The sequence below is a fragment of the Salvelinus alpinus genome, chromosome 28, assembly GCF_045679555.1.
Source record: "Salvelinus alpinus chromosome 28, SLU_Salpinus.1, whole genome shotgun sequence".
Lineage (NCBI taxonomy): Eukaryota > Metazoa > Chordata > Actinopteri > Salmoniformes > Salmonidae > Salvelinus > Salvelinus alpinus.
In genome coordinates, this window is record NC_092113.1 from 23,286,142 (window position 1) to 23,305,631 (window position 19,490).

Here is a 19,490-nt window from a genome sequence, read left to right on the forward strand (position 1 = left end):
ATGGATGGTCTGGATGTAAAGGAAAAATAAAATGGAAAGAGGAGTACATATCCAGGCTTTGTAATAATTTGATAACGTCAGTGACAATCGGGAGAAACTGGGAAAGAGCTGCAATAAGCCAAGGATAAACTGTGTAATAGATTTATACATTAGTCTAGAGTTTGTTAGTCTCACAACGTAGGCCTATATATTTTAAGTGAAGAGGATACAGGACAAGACAACCGAACAAATTATACATTCTTGTATTTATTGACCATTTCTGGATACAAATTGTCATAGGGCACAATAGAAATATAGACAGTGTACATTTAAAAGAATGATCCCATCTCAACTTTGCATGAATTAATGTACATGGATGATGTTGGTACATAAGGACATTGTCAAAATAGTTGCAGCTGTGATTGGATATATTTCATTACCGGAGTTCCACATGAACATGATACCCCTCAAATGGCACCCTATTCTTTATATAGTGCACTACTTTTGAACAGGGCTCTGGTCTAAAGTAGTGCACTATAAAGGGAATAGGGTGCCATTAGGGACTTTTACATGGAAAAGAGTACGGTGCCAAAGCCGTACGAGGCCTACAACGGAATTACAAGCTGGAGAGAACACCCAGTTTTTGTCACTAAACACACACATGACAATCTGAACATACTGAACCAAGCTAACATTTCAGTGCACCAGAAGTAAGATTTATTAAAAAGATAGAACACGCTGGCTAATCGACTACAGTCAGCGAACACAGTTTGCAAAACTGCCAGATCTCCCTGACTTTACACATTGGCTTAGTGACCTTTCTAAGCTAGGTTATAAAAAAAGGGGGGGGGATGAGCACACTTTCACTAGTAGCTAGGCAGTTGTCTTTAAAATACCAAACTAGTTAGATTAAAAAAGACAGAAAATACACAGACTATGTAATACAAACATTTCTCAAACACTTGCCAGAGGTTACATTGTACATTTGAAACCAGTTGAAGAATGCAATATGGGAAAGTTAAGTGAGTATGAGATTCTGGGCCTTGTCAGGCACAATGCAGTTTTACGGGTTTTTATAACTGAGTTTGTAGCAGCTTGTAGGTTTGAGGAGAGACCCAGTAACTGGACTGTGATCTAGAGATCCCTGACACTGAGAAACACTGAGAAACAACAACAAAAAACAGTTTTTCTAGAGTAGACAGCAGACACTGACTGTATCCTCACAGACAGAGCAGAGTATTTCAACACCCTGTACAAAGTGATGACACAGAACGGGCCTTGGGCATGTAAAGAGGTGAAATGGAATGATCAGCTATTATACAGACCTATTGGATAAAACAGTGCCACAACAGTAACAATCCAGCTCCTAGTTTGGGCAACCACAGTTTGTTTCACCTAGAACTGACCAAGTGGCGATGGGTTGCAACAAGTACTGTAGACTGGAGGACCACATTAAGAGGAACAGCAGATGCCAGAGTTCAATAAAAGCTCCCTGGAGTGATGAGAGAATGTAGCTCCCCGCTCAATGAATGCCTACCCATCCTTAAGCCATTATGACATTATTATGTTGAGTTTTCGTAGACGTCAAAGCAGCACAATTCCTCAGGTATCTGAGGGCATGTAGTGACCCGGAGGAACACGATAAAAAACAATCAGTCTGATCAGATCTTTGATTAATAACAGTACACTTTAGTTTACACAAGCCTTTTCCAGTGGCGCCCCAAAGAGGCTATAGGGAGACAAGCACAAGTCACACCAGAGAGACTAGTAAGGGACAGCTTATTTTGGGTGGGAGGGAGGAACAATTCTGCACAATCAGGAGTAACAGGGAGATGTCTACTACAGAGATTATACATGAATAACATTGCTATAACCGTATATTTAATGATCATACTGTATATCCTAGAGATCACTGGTAAGTAGGTGTAATGGATAGATTAACCACTTCACACTTAAAAAGCAAGTATAGGCAAAACTCACCTTTTGTCCAATAGAAAACCTGGAAATAAGTGTATATGCCATACCAGCTCAAGATACCGGTGTTAGGGAAAAAGTTGTACCGCTAAGCCGAGAGAATGTCCTATACACTACAGTCTTTTGAAAGATGCGTGTCCAAAAACTCATCATCAGAGCATACTTTAGTCCAATATAAAAGACTTGCAATACCATGACATACCCACAGAGAAAGTGTTGTCTGTCACCTGTCCTGTGATTCTTTGATAGATATATGCTTGTTGAGAAACATCCATTGGTTTTCCAGTGCATTTGCAGATAGAGGTTGGATGAACTGTGTTGTTGACCCTCCTTTGGCTAGAAGGCAAGAAAGTGAACAGTAGAACAGGGGTTGGGGTGGCACCAGTATTGGAGATTCAGTCCAGCTCTGGTTGACAGGAAGTCAGTATGTTGAGTGAGGTAGCAAGTTTACTGGTCTTCCTCCTCCTCACCTTCTTCAGATGATGATTCCTTGGCTGTCTGTTCCTCCTTTTCCTGAAAAGACACCAAACACAGACCGGTCAACCCATGTTTCTCGTGGTTCACACCAACAACAAAACGGAATTGGATTAAATATACTCTAAGTCACCAGTAGACAGTGCATCAATCTTTCAACTACAATAACAACAACAGTATCTATTAGGAGTCAACTATACCTAATCGGGTCAAAGACTCACTCAAGACAAACATTTTCAGTGCATGTTTTATTCTGAATTAACTTAACATACAATTGTGCAAAAAAAATAGTAACAACAACAAAAAGATTGGATGTGTAAATATGTAGAAAATAGTATGTACATAATACGAAGCAGATACAATATGAATGAAGTAAAATTAAAGACCAACTGATCTATGTTTCAGACAAGTAACAGTGGTTCACTCTAGTGTACTATCGACTCAATAAAAGCATGTCTGGAAGGCAAAGACACATTTTCTTTCTTTGTAAATAAAATGGCTGATAAAGGTTTAAACTTGACAGTTCCTCAATAGCTCTATAACAGAACATACAGTTCAAGTCGAAAGTTTACATACACCTTAACCAAAAACATTTAAACTCAGTTTTCATCATTCCTGACATTTAATCCTAGTAAAAATTCCCTGTCTTAGGTCAGTGAGGATCACCACTTTATTTTAAGAATGTGAAATGTTATAGAATAATAGTAGAGAGAATGATTTATTTCAGCTTTAATTTATTTCATCACATTCCCAGTGGGTCAGAAGTTTACATACACTCAATTAGTATTTGGTAGCATTGCCTTTAAATTGTTTAACTTGGGTCAAATGTTTCGGGTAGCCTTCCAAAAGCTTCCTACAGTAAGTTGGGTGAATTTTGGCCCGTTCCTCCTGACAGAGCTGGTGTAACTGAGTCAGGTTTGTAGGCCTCCTTGCTCGCACACGCTTTTTCAGTTCTGCCTACAAATGTTCTATAGGATTGAGGGCAGGGCTTTGTGATGGTCACTCCAATATCTTGACTTTGTTGTCCTTAAGCAATTTTGCCACAACTTTGGAAGTGTGCTTGGGGTCATTGTCCATTTGGAAGACCCATTTGCGACCAAGCTTTAACTTCCTGACTGATGTCTTGAGATGTTGCTTCAATATATCCACATAATTTTCCATCCTCATGGTGACATCTATTTTGCGAAGTGCACCAGTCCCTCCTGCAGCAAACATGATGCTGCCACCCCCGTGCTTCGCGGTTGGGATGGTGTTCTTCGGCTTGCAAGCCTCCCCCTTTTTCCTCCAAACATAACGATGGTCATTATGGCCAAACAGTTCTGTTTTTGTTTCATCAGACCAGAGGACATTTCTCCAAAAAGTACGATCTTTGTCCCCATGTGCAGTTGCAAACTGTAGTTTGGCTTTTTTATAGCGGTTTTGGAGCAGTGGCTTCTTCCTTGCTGATTGGCCTTTCAGGTTATGTAAATATAGGACTTAACTGTGGATACTATAGATACTTTTGTACCCGTTTCCTCCAGCATCTTCACACGGTCCTTTGCTGGGATTGATTTGCACTTTTCGCACCAAAGTACATTCCTCTCTAGGAGACAGAATGCATCTTTTTTCTGAGCGGTATGATGGCTGCGTGGTCCCATGGTGTTTATACTTGCGTACTACTGTTTGTACAGATGAACGTGGTACCTTCAGGCATTTGAAAATTGCTCCCAAGGATGAACCAGACTTGTGGAGGTCTACAAATTATTTTCTGAGGTCTTGGCTGATTTCTTTTGATGTTCCCATGATGTCAAGCAAAGAGGCACTGAGTTTGAAGGTAGGCCTTGAAATACATCCATAGGTACACCTCCAATTGACTCAAATTATGTCAATTATCCTATCAGAAGCTTCTAAAGCCATGACATCATTTTCTGGAATTTTCCAAGCTGTGTATAGGCAGTGTATGTACACTTCTGACCCGCTGATACAGTGAATTATAAGTGAAATAATCTGTCTGTAAGCATTTGTTGGAACAATTACTTGTGTCATGCGCAAGGTAGATGTCCTGACTGACTTGCCAAAACTATAGTTTGTTAACAAGAAATTTGTGGAGTGGTTGAAAAACAAGTTTTAATGACTCCAACCTAAGTGTATGTAAACTTCCGACTTCAACTGTACATAGTGATGCATAGCACGCCTTAATAAGTCTCTCAGTCCAGTACAGGCTTGCCGAGAGTTCCTTGAGCTCTTTCCGCTGGCGCTCAATCAAGCTCGGGAGATATACAGACTTAAAACATTCTCACATCTCTGGCGTACAACTGGCCACTAGTTGCATCATAGCTTCCAACATATCCCTTGCATAAGAACTATTTCCTAGCCTCCATCCCTCCTGCTCCAGCTCTTTGTCCTGACATAAATACAGAGCAAGCATTTTGGCGCTGGCAAGACGACGCTCATATTTCTCCCCAGAGCCCCAGGTCTCCCCCAGTGTTTGTTCCCCCTTAAAGATAAATAAAGAAGTTATGACATGAGTTATCATGAAAGGATAATTTTCTACAGTTAGGTACAGCTAAAGGTTTAGGTTTAATCAACAACAAATTCAATACCACAAAACATCTAGTGAACACATTCCCCTTAATGCAAAACAACCAAAACTATATTGTCATATATGTAAGTCTTAAATAGTTTTATTTTACATAGAGTGTTGTGTTTAGAGAATTCAACAATCATTGCTTACCTCGTCCTTACCTGTCTTCAGAATCGCATGAAGACGAGTCCCACAGGTCAGCTTTAGGTCAAAATGTGCCAATTCCTCATCAGAACTAAACAATTCCTCATCAGAACTATCAGTGTTTGTTGCAAGAAAGTCATCCTGAATGTTTCTTCAATGCAAGTTGTCTGGAATATTTATTGTTTCAAATTAAGCAATATACTCCAGGTATAGTTGACTTCACATCTGGTAGCTGGTTGTTGCAAACAGAAAAGGTTAAGTTGAATGTTTTAATTTGCACACAATAGCTGCCGTGTTTTTTTGTTGATGGCTGAATAGCAGTGGAATATAAGCAGCAGCCACTGAAAACCCTACCTCAACTTAATTCAACCAATCACAGGGGTGGTGGGTTTGGAGTTCACCTGGAATGAGTTTGCTAGGTTACAAAATTGTGTCTGTTTAGGATTGTTCGAGTTTGATTGTTCATTGTACATAATTTTGTTTGTATGAACTAGCCATAAGCATTCTAACCTTTGGGATTTCTGGCAGCGGTGAGCATGTGGAGGGGTACCAAACAGTGGCGACTTAAAGGAAAAATCCATTCAAAAACTATTAGTCCACTGTTGATACTGTCCCAAAATGTTTTGCATGTCAGCAGATTTAAAGATTTAAAGATTTTGAAGAAGCAAAGTGTCACTTGTCACATTATCATGACTATGTGTTTTGCAGCACCATGGTGATGTTTTTTGCAGCACCATGATGATGTGTTTTGCAGCATCATAATGGTGTGTTTTGCAGCATCGTGATAATGCGTTTTGCAGCATCATAATGATTTGTTTTGCAGCACCATGATGATGTTTTTTGCAGCACCATGATGATGTGTTTTGCAGCATCATAATAATGTGTTTTGCAGCATCATAATAGTGTGTTTTGCAGCATCGTGATAATGCGTTTTGCAGCATCATAATGATTTGTTTTGCAGCATCATAATAATGTGTTTTGCAGCATCATAATAGTGTGTTTTGCAGCATCGTGATAATGCGTTTTGCAGCATCATAATGATTTGTTTTGCAGCATCATAATGATTTGTTTTGCAGCATCATAATAATGCGTTTTGCAGCATCATAATAATGCGTTTTGCAGCATCATAATGATGCGTTTTGCAGCATCATAATGATTTGTTTTGCAGCATCATAATGATTTGTTTTGCAGCATCATAATGATTTGTTTTGCAGCATCATAATGATGTGTTTTGCAGCATCATAATGATTTGTTTTGCAGCATCATGATGTGGCACGTGAAATTTTGCTTCTTGAAAGTCCAATATCTTGAAAACGTAGCTACTAACATGCAAAACATTATGGAACTGTAATAACAGTGGACCGATGGAGGAAAAAAAAGTTTTTTCATTTAGGAGTGTGTCAGAGTCAAGGGACATTACTGAGGGAGGCATAGTTAACCATAATATTAAGACCTATGATAATAAGAATTACTCTTACCTCCTTCTTAGGTCTTCCCCTGCGTTTCATCCCTGCAGTTGAGGCTGCTGGTGTCTTCTGTAGAAACCGAGGGAAGAAAAACAAACAATTAATCTAACTGCACAGAAAACTGCTAATCTACTGTCACTAGAGGGCACTAATACTCCTATAAGAAAGCAGATGGCTTGAGGGCATCAGGTTCATTGGCTATTATCTTGGAAGCTGACAGGAACTGCACACAGGGCACTCCAGTTCGCTGGCCACCTGGTCTGGGGCTCAGAGACAGCTGGTGAAACTGGGCAAGAAGAAACGAGCCCACTTCAGATCTATCCTTGAACCTAAACACACATGCATATATACACATATATCCCTTCCCTGAGCCCACTTCAGATCTATCCTTGAACCTAAACACACATACACATATATCCCTTCCCCGCACATACACATAGACACACCAACACACAGTGCTTAGAGGAGCGTGGGGGTTGGGGCGAGGAATAGAACTCGCCTGTTGCTATGGTGACAACAGGGAGAAAAGAACTAGGGATGTGTGTTGGGGGGGGGGGGGTGTAATGTCAGCTTGGAAACAGTCTTGCAGCCTGCTGCACCTGCACCACACTGTGCATGACAAGCTACAGGAAGCTGGAGGACAGGAAGCCAGTGGGAAGTATTAACTCAAAACTGAGTGTCTCTTCAAGCAGCCAGTAAACCAAGATCTTAGAAAGGGAAGCTCTGGTCCTGTTATTTTTTACACTTGAGGCGAGAAGGGCCAAAATAGGTACAGTTAACGTATAAATCGTACTTAACAACAGGACATCCTTTGAACCTGATGAGGTTAGCTACCCTTGTGATAACAAAAGGGTCATCAACCGTCATAGGGACATGAAAATTACTTAGTGCTTGAATATGAGAATGAGGTTGAAAACTCAGGTAATATCAAGTTAAAACCATAGGGCAGCTAAAACTATAGGGGCTTGTGACAGCTGCTCCATCTGACCCTAATGGTAACCTGTGGTCAACAGGGGCCTGCAGGTTTTGGCAGGATGACTGCTAAGCATAAGTGACAGTAGCAGGTCACATTCACTCAGTTGTGTAAAAATAGGGCTACCAAATTGCCTTACCTTGCCCTTGGTGACAGTCTTGTTCTTGCTGCCTTTTGGCCGTCCCCTGGGCCTCTTTGGGGTAGGGGACCCACTGGGCTCCTGAAAGAAAAATATGGGAAATGGTCAGGCGGACAGCACAACATTACAGCCAAAGATGAAAACATGTAAATGGTGGTTTTATAGTTGTTGCATCCCACGGTTTGACACTATGGGCGCAACAATAAATTAAGTGTATTTTTCGGAGTGCAAACACAACATGGTATATGATGTGAAGCACACACCTTCTTAAATGGAATACTTTATTATTCAAGACACAAAGAGTGAGCTGTTCAAGGTCAGTGCACCTGACACCCGTTGCTACTTTAGGACTAACAGGTGGTCACAGCCACAGGCTGCCAAGTTCTATTAACTGTAACAAGCTCTAGAGAAATGACAGTGGTTTAAATCAGACCATACAATAAGAGGTATGTAGGAAGTAGTGGCTTACTATAACCCAACAATAATATAGCTTTATGAAGACCAGTGAAGACTGCTACGGGAAAACATTGCTTCTGCTTTGCTTACATAAACCGATCAGTTAGAAGCAGAGGTAGAGTATGTGGGTTACTACTGGTTTAAGGGGTTCAGGTTACATATCACGGACAACCTGCCAGAACACATGATGACCATTACAGATGTACACATCCATGGCTGGTGGGGGGGGGGGGGGGGGCTCTGCAGGCAAACTCCAGGGCCTACACATGATCTATCATACACAGAGAAAGTAATGTTGTGTTATAAAGACACTTACATCAGAACCACTTTTCACCGGTGGCTGTTTCCTTGGCCTTCCACGTCCCCTCTTCTCTGCTCCCTCTTTTGCTGAGATGGTGCCCTTATCACTCATGTTGAGGTGTAATCCTAAGAAGAATAATAATAGTATCTATTTTCACAATGCATGTCAATTGCATATACTACAATCTCTATTGTTGTATGTAAAACTGACCCTTTACCGTAGGGTTCTTAATAGTGTTATTACATAGTAAGTACAGTGACATAAGCATTTGACACGTCCCAATGTATTTGCAGCACTATTTGTGTCTCATCTGTGCTGCATTCGTGGACTACTGATAAATAAACGGGGGTGACATCAACCGGTTGTGTATAACACTACATACAGACGGAGTCCGCAATGGAGACAGTCTACCAAGGAAATCTTTATTTAAGCGAAAACAACGTGATGAATGCAGTTGCCACAATTCAAGAACTGCACAAATAGCAATAATTTAGAAATACAAACTGCATGCGAGGCTACAGCAGAGTGAAATGTCCTAGTTTGGTATAGGCTGAATGTTTAAAGCCCAGTCGCTACGGGTGCCCCGTTGCTCCATCAGGCACAATACGCAAACGAAAACAAAAATAGGAAATTCAATCGGAATAAGACTGTATGCAATATCGTTATTTTAGTCCAAAAAATGTTATCGAAGCACATTTACAACATTTACGCTTCCAGCCTATCGAATCCTATGTCAAAATAGCATGAAAACGTGACCGAATGCAAGGTCAGTTTTGTGTTCGTTGCAATAGGTTGGATTGCTCCTACCTTGATCCCTTGAAGATTATGGCCCTCCGCCGAATTATAACGAATGGTTCACCCACAAACCAGTCGCTTGTTTTACCGGTTAAATCCTTTAGCTAAAGCTCTTGTTTTATTCGACAGAGACTAGGCTACACAAAATCCGCCCCTTTAAATTCCAGTGTGCAGCACAGCAAATAGAAGTATGCTATAGAAGAGAATCCCTAGACAAGAGAAAGTAAAAAATATTGTATGATTGTTTAAAATTACCTTATTTAAAATGAAGCAGGCGAAAGTGCAGATCCAAAGCGTGCTAAAAATAGCTGTCTGTCTTTCCCCAAGATAAAGAAAATGCGCCAGTCTCAAGGAGTTTAGGGCAATTTAAAGAGGCGTCCTCACAGGAGCTATAACATTGGAGGGCGGAGATATGATAAGTGGGCCACCATCATCAACCCAACACCCCAGCCCCTTCATCCATCCCCAACCCCCATTCACATCCAGATGTATTGTTTCAGTTTCCAGGTGGCTAACCTGTAGTCTGACATTTCGTTATTCCTACAGCCAGGTTAAAGCTACAGTCTGTAGTGTTCCCACAGCAATATTAAATAATGAAATATTATCATTGGCTTGAAAGAAATGATGTACCTTGAAATCACGTTTTTAAAAAGTTTTGCGTTCATGGAAAGTAATTACTGGATGACTACATATAATAGAAACCAAGTAAAAAATTTGTATTGTAAGTAGGCCTAGTAGGCTTGTAGCCTATCACATTTAGCATGTTCTCCATTTATACAAAAAAAATGGTGTCCCACTCTTTGAATGTATCTATACATTAAGGAGTTTGCTTTAATAGTGTGGTTAATGGTTTCAATTCATTCAGGACTGTGTGTCATTAAATAGCATTTAAATTTTTTTTTTTTTTTTAATTGGTTATATAGCTTAAGGATTCATATCATTAGCTATAAACTTGGCTTAAGGTGCATTCTGTGAACTGTAACAAGAGATTTAAATATATGAGATAGACAAGCTAGATAAGAAAACATGAAATGAAAAGAAACAAAGGAAACCTCTGTCTGTTATCAGATAGATTATGTTTACTGGCGTGATTACTGCATGACGTAACTGCCACCGTACTGTATGCATAGTCACCCTCCTCCATTGGTAGACCTCTCGACCAGACCTATAGCTTTACTTGAATGTAAATCTCCCAACCTGGAGTTGATGGGTTCACAATGCATGTGAGAGAGATAGGTGTCAAACCATTAACTGATGTCCCATTGGAACACACCTTTTTAGCAGCAAATGGCTCCATATCCCCCACTCTGCCCAAACATAGAATAAGGGACAGATGACAATGAGCCATCGACTGTGGTGAAATGTATTACACCTTGCCACCTTTCCCCCAGACACACACCTCCCATCCTCCTAAACTGGAACAGGAACACTTCCCAATCCCCCCCGCTCAACAAATGCTTTCCATGTGCCTGCTAGGCTGCTATATAGTTATCTTTGGTTCCATCTGACTGTCTAGGACTCAGTTTCACACCAATAAGCACAAATAAAACAAAACAATTATTGCTGGAAAGTACATTTGCTTAAATGTACTATGTGTTGCTCAAGTAGGCATTTTAAAGAAACAGCGAACAGTGAAGTAAAATGTAATAATGCAGTAATTACAACCATCAGTGTGATATGTTTATTTAGCAATTGACACATTATTGAATAATTTCTACAATAGCTGGTACAACTGAAACATCAAAACAAAACAAAAAGCAGTTTCACAGGATACTTTGAACACATTTTCAGTTTCCAGTTTGTTTTTAAAAGTATCTTGTTTAAAGAAATTGTGTTAGTTTCAAATGTAAATCGTTAGGTGAACAAAATAGTTAGGTAAATAGAGATTTTAGTTTATGGTGAATTGGTTAGTACAGGGGCTTCAGAGTATGAGCCTGTGTGTACAGTATCTGGTATACTACTGTACATGGTGGTCAGATAGCATGAGTGGGTAATGGGGGAAATTGGATGGGGAATGAATGGAGAGAAGTTCTCTTTTTCTGAATGAATCAAATGTTCTGCTCAGCATGTGCTTGCCTGGCACGCCAGCTCCCCCTCTCACTCTATTCATTTCCTTCCTCTCTTTTTCCCCCCAGTCCCCCTAACTTATCCACCCGCAACCCCCCCCCCCCCCCCCCCCCAACCTCCCCAAGCCGCACTCTGATGTCATTGCCATGCTCTCTATACTGATGAACACAGGGCAACCAGCTCAGTGAGTGTGTGTCTAAGGAATGTCCTCCACCCAAAGATGGGATGAGCCTTGCTGCTTAAACTCACAATTTCTTTACCTTTTCTGTTGAAAAACAATATCCCATGTATAAATACAATAATGTACAAACTTAAGGGTGAACAAATATGTTTTGAGAAAAAAAGTTTTTTGTGTGTTTTTTTTTTAACTTCATGGAGTAAGCCAATTCAAAGAGTTGGTCTGATGGTGCACTCTGATGTCATCGCCCCCCCCCCCCCCCCCTGCTTGAGGAACAATAGAGAACAAAAGAGGAAAGGCCCTAGCTGTTTGCTGTTACCATAGACTTCCAGTTAGCAATTGCACTAACGCTAGTTAGCAACTTCCTTAAACTGCACGAAGAGTCGCAGAGACATACAAATCCACGAGTTCATCTGACTCTGGGGATGTAGATATTGCCAAAATCCTGAAGTATCCCTTGAAGTAAATCAGGTGATAAATGAGCTGAAAAGAAGACTGGAGTAGGACTTTAACCATGCACCATGTACAGCCTGGAGCAGGACAGGGTGATGATGGGCAGTAGCTGATGTACTTGTGCTATAATTTTTTTTTTTAGATTAGACATGGCAGAACTGAGTAATGGTGTAGGCAATAACGGACCTGTGTTCAAATAATATGTTTTCACATGGAAAAAAGTATTCTCAAACTTTTCCCCAGTAAAGTATTTGAAATACATACCCCAAATAGTATTTCACCACAAGTAGACAACACCTGTATTCTAAATTGTGAGTTGGGTTGCATTAAAAAGCAGTCTGTTGACAGTTAACACTCAAGCTTGAATATAAATACTTTCAATGGATAAATAATCATGCAGAATTCAGCATTACAAAGTGATAAGGAAACTCCCCTAGTTGCAGCTGAACAAAAAACAAATGGCTTTCTTATCACTAACCACAAAAGGCTGCAAAACATTCCAGTTAAAATTCAGCAAAAACACACAATGAAACACACCAAAAAGCCAATCACTTCCATTCCAGACTTAAAGCACTCTCTGGAGAACCGTCTCCTGGCTTGTGGACGATCACAGGCAGTTCTAGGCTATGGGAGTCCTAATAAACTCTGGGGGGGTCTTGGCCCACTTTGGCATGCTAACCCCCTTTCTCCTATCTTTCTTCCTCCTTTAGGCTCTGTGCAAACCACAGAGCTCTGCAGCCAAACTGACTAACAGATGTGGACCAAAACATCCTATTCCTGCCTGCGCTTGGGTTTCCCCCTGCGTGTGCGGCTAGTATTGGCCCAGGATGGATCTGGAAATGACTCATACTACGCACACACTCGTCCTGCAAGAGGGAAATACAGAAAGAGGGAGGGAGAGTGAGGAGTCAGAGAAAGGGATAAAGAGAGAGAGAAGAGGGAGACATATAAACATACACTTAGCACAGTTCTCCAGACAGGACCTCAGGAGGGGTGAACGAGAGAACAGGGCATGCAGAGGCAAGGCAAGGTGGGCGGGGATGGGAGAGAGTGTCATTTTTCTAAGCGGAAGGGGCGGGTGGAGGTGAGGTGGCAACAGATGGGGGCTGATTCACTGAAGTTCATGATGAGTAATGGCTGACTCACACAAACACAGGAAGTAGCGCGTGCTGCTCATTTAATGAATAAAGTCCTGGTATTTATTTGAAACTGAAATAACATATCGCACTACCTAATTTCACCGTGATGCATCATTCGGAAAAATAACTTCCTGTGCGAGTCAGAGCTCCACTTAAATTTTCACATCCTGAACCCTCTAGGTAAGGATCCTCTGGGTGACATTCCAGGGTCAGGCTTTGGCGCCAGATAGGCATAGCCCTACATCTAATGCCCTTCATTATGCAAAGGCTATCATTTCCAAAACTTTACAATAAAATTGGGTTGACACACAATTACTCTGACTGATATGTAAATCCTTTCTGATATAAGTATAATAACAGCAATAACAAAATGCATCTTTGTATGTAAAATTGAATTTGAATTGCATTCAAATCTCAACGCCTATACCAAATCAACCCCTGCCCATCCTCTACCCTTCTATGCACTATGGTAGATCTGAAAGGATTGGATAAATGTAAGCAATATGTAGTATTGGGGAGTAATGAACTACATGTAGCTCAACTAGTCATTTAATGACATTTGCAGAAACTTGGTGGTTGTTGAGCTAAAATTAAATTTTGGTAGTGTTTGCAGTAGTTCATGACTTTTTTTTGACATGCAGCGATGTAGCTAACTACTGAAACCACACTACTTTTTTAGCAAAAATGTAATAAAATATGGGTGAAGTAGGCAATAATTTATTTGCATTTCCAGAATCAGACCTGCTTAACTCTCACTTGAAACCAGTGAAGGCTGCTAAGGGGAGGACGGCTCACAATAATGGCTGCAATGGAGTAAATGGAATGGTATCTAACACATCAAAGATGTGGTTTCCATGTGGTTGATACCACTCCAATGACACCATGTTAGCCATTACTATGAGCCTTCCTCCCCTCAGCAGCCTCCACTGCTTGAAACATAGGTTTTGTATTTAATGGGCTAAATTACACATTCTGTTAACATCTGACTCCAGAGTGATATGTTCTTGTAATTTTTAATCTATGACATTTCAGATTTCGATATGATAATTTATCACAAAGTAGTTTGAATGTGGTGAACTATTTTTCAAAGTAACTTTAGTTAAGTAAACTATATTTAGCTTTAGTGTATAGCTTAACTTCTTCCAGCGTGAAGTAATTGCTAGCTTGGTAAATTATATTTTCAGAGTAGCTTACCCCAACACTGGCAATATGGCAGACATTCTACTGAGCCTATCAGAGGCCATGGTGGAACTATTAGCATATTGCTTATACCTATACAATCCTTTCAGATCTATAGAAATACATACACTACATAACCAAAAGTATGTGGACATACTGCTCGTCGAACATCTCATTCCAAAATCATGGGCATTAATAGTGAGTCGGTCCCCCCTTTGCTGCTATAACATCCTCCACTCTTCTGGGAAGGCTTTCAACTAGATGTTGGAACATTGCGGCGGGGACTTGCTTCCATTCAGTCACAAATGCATTAGTGAGGTCGGGTACTGATGTTGGGTGATTAGGTCTGGTTCGCAGTCGGAGTTCCAATTCATCCCAAATGTGTTTGATGGGGTTGAGGTCAGGGCTCTGTGCAGGCCAGTCAAGTTCTTCCACACCAATCTTAACAAACCATTTCTGTGTGGACCTTGCTTTGTGCATGGGGGCATTGTCATTTGGGCCTTCCCCAAACTGTTGGCACAAAGTTGGAAGCACAGCAGAATTGTCTAGAATGTCATTGTATGCTGTAGCATTAAGATTTCCCTTCACTGGAACTAAGGGACCAAGTCTGAACAATGAAAAACATCCCCAGACCATTATTCCTCTTCCCCAAAATGTACAGTTGGTACTATGCATTGGGGCGGGTAGCATTCTCCTGGCATCTGCCAAAATCAGATTTGTCCTTAGGACTGCAAGATGGTGAAGTGTGATTAATCACTCCAGAGAACGCATTTCCACTGCTCCAGAGTCCAATGGCAGTGAGCTTTACACCACTCCAGCTGATGCTTGGCATTGGGCATGGTGACATAGGCTTGTGTGCGGCTGCTTGGCCATGGAAACCCATTTCATGAAGCTCCCGATGAACAGTTCTTGTGCTGACATTGCTTCCCGAGGCAATTTGGAACTCGATAGTGAGTGTTGCAACTGAGGACAGACGATTTTTACGCGCTATGAGCTTCAGCACTCAGCGGTCCCATTCTTTGAGCTTGTGTGGCCTACCACTTCGCGGGTTGTTGCTTCTAGACATTTTCACTTCACAATAACAGCACTTACAGTTGACCAGGGCAGCTTTAGCGGGGCAGAAATTTGACAAACTGACTTGTTGGAAAGATGGCATCCTATGATATTGACGGGGCGGCAGGTAGCCTAGTGGTTAAAGCGTTGGACCAGTAACCAAAAGGTTGCTGGATCAAATCCCCAAGCTGACAAGATAAAAATCTGTCGTTTTGCCCTTGAACAAGGCCACTGTTCCCCGGTAGGCCGTCATTGTAAATAAGAATTCGTTCTTAACTGACTTGCCTAGTTTAAAAAAATTATATTGCCACATTGAAAGTCACTGAGCTCTTCAGTATGGGTCATTTTACTGCCAATGTTTGTCTATAGAGATTGCATGGCTGTGTGCTCGATTTTATACACTGCCAGCAATGGGTGTGGCTGAAATAGCCAAATCCACCAATTTGAAGGGGTGTCCACATACTTTTGGCCATGTAGTGTACATGGCTGAGTAAGGGCTTGAGTCTGGCGACTGTATGGTGTATGGCACCGTCTAGTGGACGTAGTAGCACAGTGGGAAGCAATACATTTTAGGACCCTTGTAGGTATAAAAAAAATATTAAACAATTATTTGATAAAATATTGAATTTGTCCCATATGAACGCACTGAATAACACATTAATAAATGGCACAACAGACAGTCAAAGAGCGATCAAATGTGATGAAAATCTGCGAATACTTGACCAAGGAAATATATTTTTGGTTGGTAATCAGGGAATTTTAAACAGTTAGGAAGGGAGACATTGAAAACCGGATTAAGTGAATTAGCAGCAAATATGTTAAACGAGCATGGAGAGCCTCACAATTTTGACAAAATCTAATATGTCTAATATAGTTATTTATTTACTTTCGTAGCTCTTATGCCAAAAGCATACTTTTTTAACTGCCCTCCAAGTTTAGCTGGAATTTAGACCGAAAGGATTTTACAAATGTGATTGGTTGTTGAATATAACATTGGTTTACATAGCACCTGCGCTGCACAGAATATCAGATCTCAACAACGAATGGAGAAGTGTTTAACATCACCAGTATCATCCTTATGATTTATATATTTTCAAAAGAGCAACGTGACTGCAAATGTAACGGATGTGAAATGGCTAGCTAGTTAGCGGGTACGCGCTAATAGCATTTCAATCGGTTACGTCACTTGCTCTGAGACCTGAAGTAGGGTTTCCCCTTGCTCTGCAAGGGCCGTGGCCTTTGTGGAGCGATGGGTAACGATGCTTCGTGGGCGACCGTTGTTGATGTGTGCAGAGGGTCCCTGGTTCGCGCCCGTGTCGGGGCGAGGGGACGACGTAAAGTTATACTGTTACATTGATGCTGTTGACCCGGATCACTGGTTGCTGCGGAAAAGGAGGAGGTTGAAAGGGGGGTGAGTGTAACGGATGTGAAATGGCTAGCTAGTTAGCGGGTACGCGCTAATAGCATTTCAATCGGTTACGTCACTTGCTCTGAGACCTGAAGTAGGGTTTCCCCTTGCTCTGCAAGGGCCGCGGCTTTTGTGGAGCGATGGGTAACGACGCTTCGTGGGTGTCAGTTGTTGATGTGTGCAGAGGGTCCCTGGTTCGCGCCCGTGTCGGGGCGAGGGGACGGTCTAAAGTTATACTGTTACACAAACAAAGATCTGCACATAATGACGAGATGCTCATGTCTCCGCCCTAACAAGGAGTCGTAGTCACAAAGGCGGGAAGGCGGTCGAAAAGCTTAGGTCCAAAATAAAACCAGAGAAACGCATTGGGTTTATTTTGGACAGATTTTGGCGAGATAAACTTTTCGCTTCGCCTCGTGCGCTCTGCTGCAAAAGAGACAGGCTGGAATGCCTGACTGAAATACGAAACAAATGCACCTCTTTTGAAAATGAGTGGTGTTAGAATATTTGTAATAAAATGTGGGACATCATTGTTTGGTTGCGGGACAAAGGGCCCGCACAATCCGGGACATGTGTTCACCCTAACCAGCACCGGGTTACCTTCAGACGAGTCCCGTGACACTTGTAGGGGTCATAGAGTAAAACGTGTTCGTGACAATCTCATATTTTCATAGAGTGGTAATATTCGTTTGTAGCCCAAATGGTTCGGATGCTTTAATTGAAATGAGTGGAAACAATGTTGATTCAACCAGTGTGTGCCCAGTTGGATTGTTGTGCATATCTCTCTTCATCAACACCAACAATCTCTGCAACCCTCCTCCATGCCATTGACCGATTTTGTCTCTGTATTCTAGCAAAGCAACATCATATGGTATTAGAATCACCCTGATTAACTCTTTAGTCATATCCCAGTTAACCTATTTGCTTATGGCCCCACCTAATGACAGTTTTTTTTAATGATATGAGCAAAAAATATTACATTTTATTTGTAATGGAAAACCAGACAAAATAAAACTGGCCTATTTATATGTAGCTTGTTTTTGGTAGCAGGTTCTGGAATTGCTGAAGAATTGCAACATTTACCTGGAGCTAACTCTGCAAATAGCACTGCTGGGTGATTTAAAAAGTCATAGTCAATCGATCAATAATATAATAATACTCTTAACAAAAATATTTTCCTTTAATTTATAATCTGTAGAAACTATGAGAATAGAAAGGTTCAGAACTTTTGCAAAACATCACAGCACAGTTGAAAAATATATGACAAATAGAAAAATATATCATATTCAGAGATAGATGGGAGGGGTTGAGGAGAGCTGAATGGTGGGACCAAAAAACAAATAAAAAAACAAGATAGATTACTAATGTATAATATACTGTGCCGTAAAATGTACAGTGCATTTGGAAAGTATTCAGACCCCTTGACTTTCTCCACATTTTGTTATGTTACAGCCTTATTCTAAAATGGATGAAATTGTTTCCCCTCATCAATCTACACACAATACCACATAATGACAAAGCAAAACAGGCCTTTAGACATTTTTACAAATGTATTAAAAATGCAAAAAATGTAAATATCACATTTACATAAGTATTCATACCCTACTCAGGACTTTATTGCTGCCACCACCATGCTTCACCATAGGGAAGGTGCCAGGTTTCCTCCAAACGTGACGCTTGGCTTTCAGGCCAAAGAGTTCAATCTTGGTTTCGTCAGACCAGAAAATCTTGTTTTGCATGGTCTGAGAGTCCTTTGGGTGCCTTTTGGAAAAACTCCAAGCGGCTGTCATGTGCCTTTTACTGAGGAGTGGCTTCCGTCTGGCCACTCTACCATAAAGGCCTGATTGGTGGAGTTCTGCAGAGATGGTTGTCCTTCTGGAAGGTTCTCCCATCTCCACAGAGGAACTCTAGAGCTCTGTCAGAGTGACCATCGGGTTCTTGGTCACCTCCCTGACCAAGGTCCTTCTCCCCTGATTGCTCAGGTTGGCCGGTCTGCCAGCTCTAGGAAAAGTTTTGGTGGTTCCAAACTCTTCCATTTAAGAATGATGGAGGACACTGTGTTCTTGGGGACTTTCAATGCTGCAATGTTTTGATACCCTTCCCCAGATCTGTGCCTCGACAGAATCCTGTATCGGAGCTCTAAGTACAATTCCTTTGACCTCATGGCTTGGTTTTTGCTCTGACATGCACTGTCCACTGTGGGACCTTATACAGACAGGTGTGTGCCTTTCCAAATCATGTGCAATCAATTGAATGTACCACAGGTGGACTCCAATCAAGTTGTAGAAACATCTCAAGGATGATCAAAGGAAACAGGATGCACCTGAGATCAATTTCGAGTCTCATAGCAAAGGGTCTGAATATTTATGTAAATAAGGTATATCTGTTTTTTATTTTTAATCAATTTGCAAACATTTCTAAAAACCTGTTTTCACTTTGTCATTATGGGGTATTGTGTGTAGATTGATGTGGAAAAAGTCAAGGGGTCTGAATACTTTCCGAATGCACTCTTTGTGTAAAAAAACAACAACAAAAAAACAACAACAAAAAACTCACACTCAACGTCAACAAAACAAAGGAGATGATTGTGGACGTCAGGAAACAGCAGAGGGAGCACCCCCCTATCCACATCGACGGGACAGTAGTGGAGAGGGTAGTAAGTTTTAAGTTCCTCGGTGTACACATCACGGACAAACTGAATTGGTCCACCCACACAGATAGCGTTGTGAAGAAGACGCAGCAACCTCAG

The 19,490-nt window shown here is 41.2% G+C and overlaps 1 protein-coding gene across 2 annotated transcripts; it reads right to left on the reverse strand.

Moving 5' to 3' along the window:
* Positions 1–226: 226 nt before the first annotated feature.
* On the reverse strand, positions 227–9,640 carry LOC139557445 (high mobility group protein HMG-I/HMG-Y-like). Of its 2 annotated transcripts, none has more exons than XM_071372257.1 (5): positions 9,520–9,640; positions 8,485–8,594; positions 7,713–7,793; positions 6,613–6,669; positions 227–2,466 (listed from the first exon to the last, which is right to left on the reverse strand). In XM_071372257.1, the coding sequence occupies exons 2-5, from the start codon at positions 8,578–8,580 to the stop codon at positions 2,401–2,403; spliced, it is 300 nt and encodes a 99-aa protein (XP_071228358.1). In that variant the 5' UTR covers positions 8,581–8,594; positions 9,520–9,640; the 3' UTR covers positions 227–2,400. The 2 variants fall into 2 exon arrangements, with proteins under 2 accessions (XP_071228358.1, XP_071228359.1); XM_071372258.1 differs by lacking the exon at positions 9,520–9,640 and adding an exon at positions 9,277–9,386 and having other exon boundaries at positions 2,259–2,466.
* Positions 9,641–19,490: the final 9,850 nt, after the last annotated feature.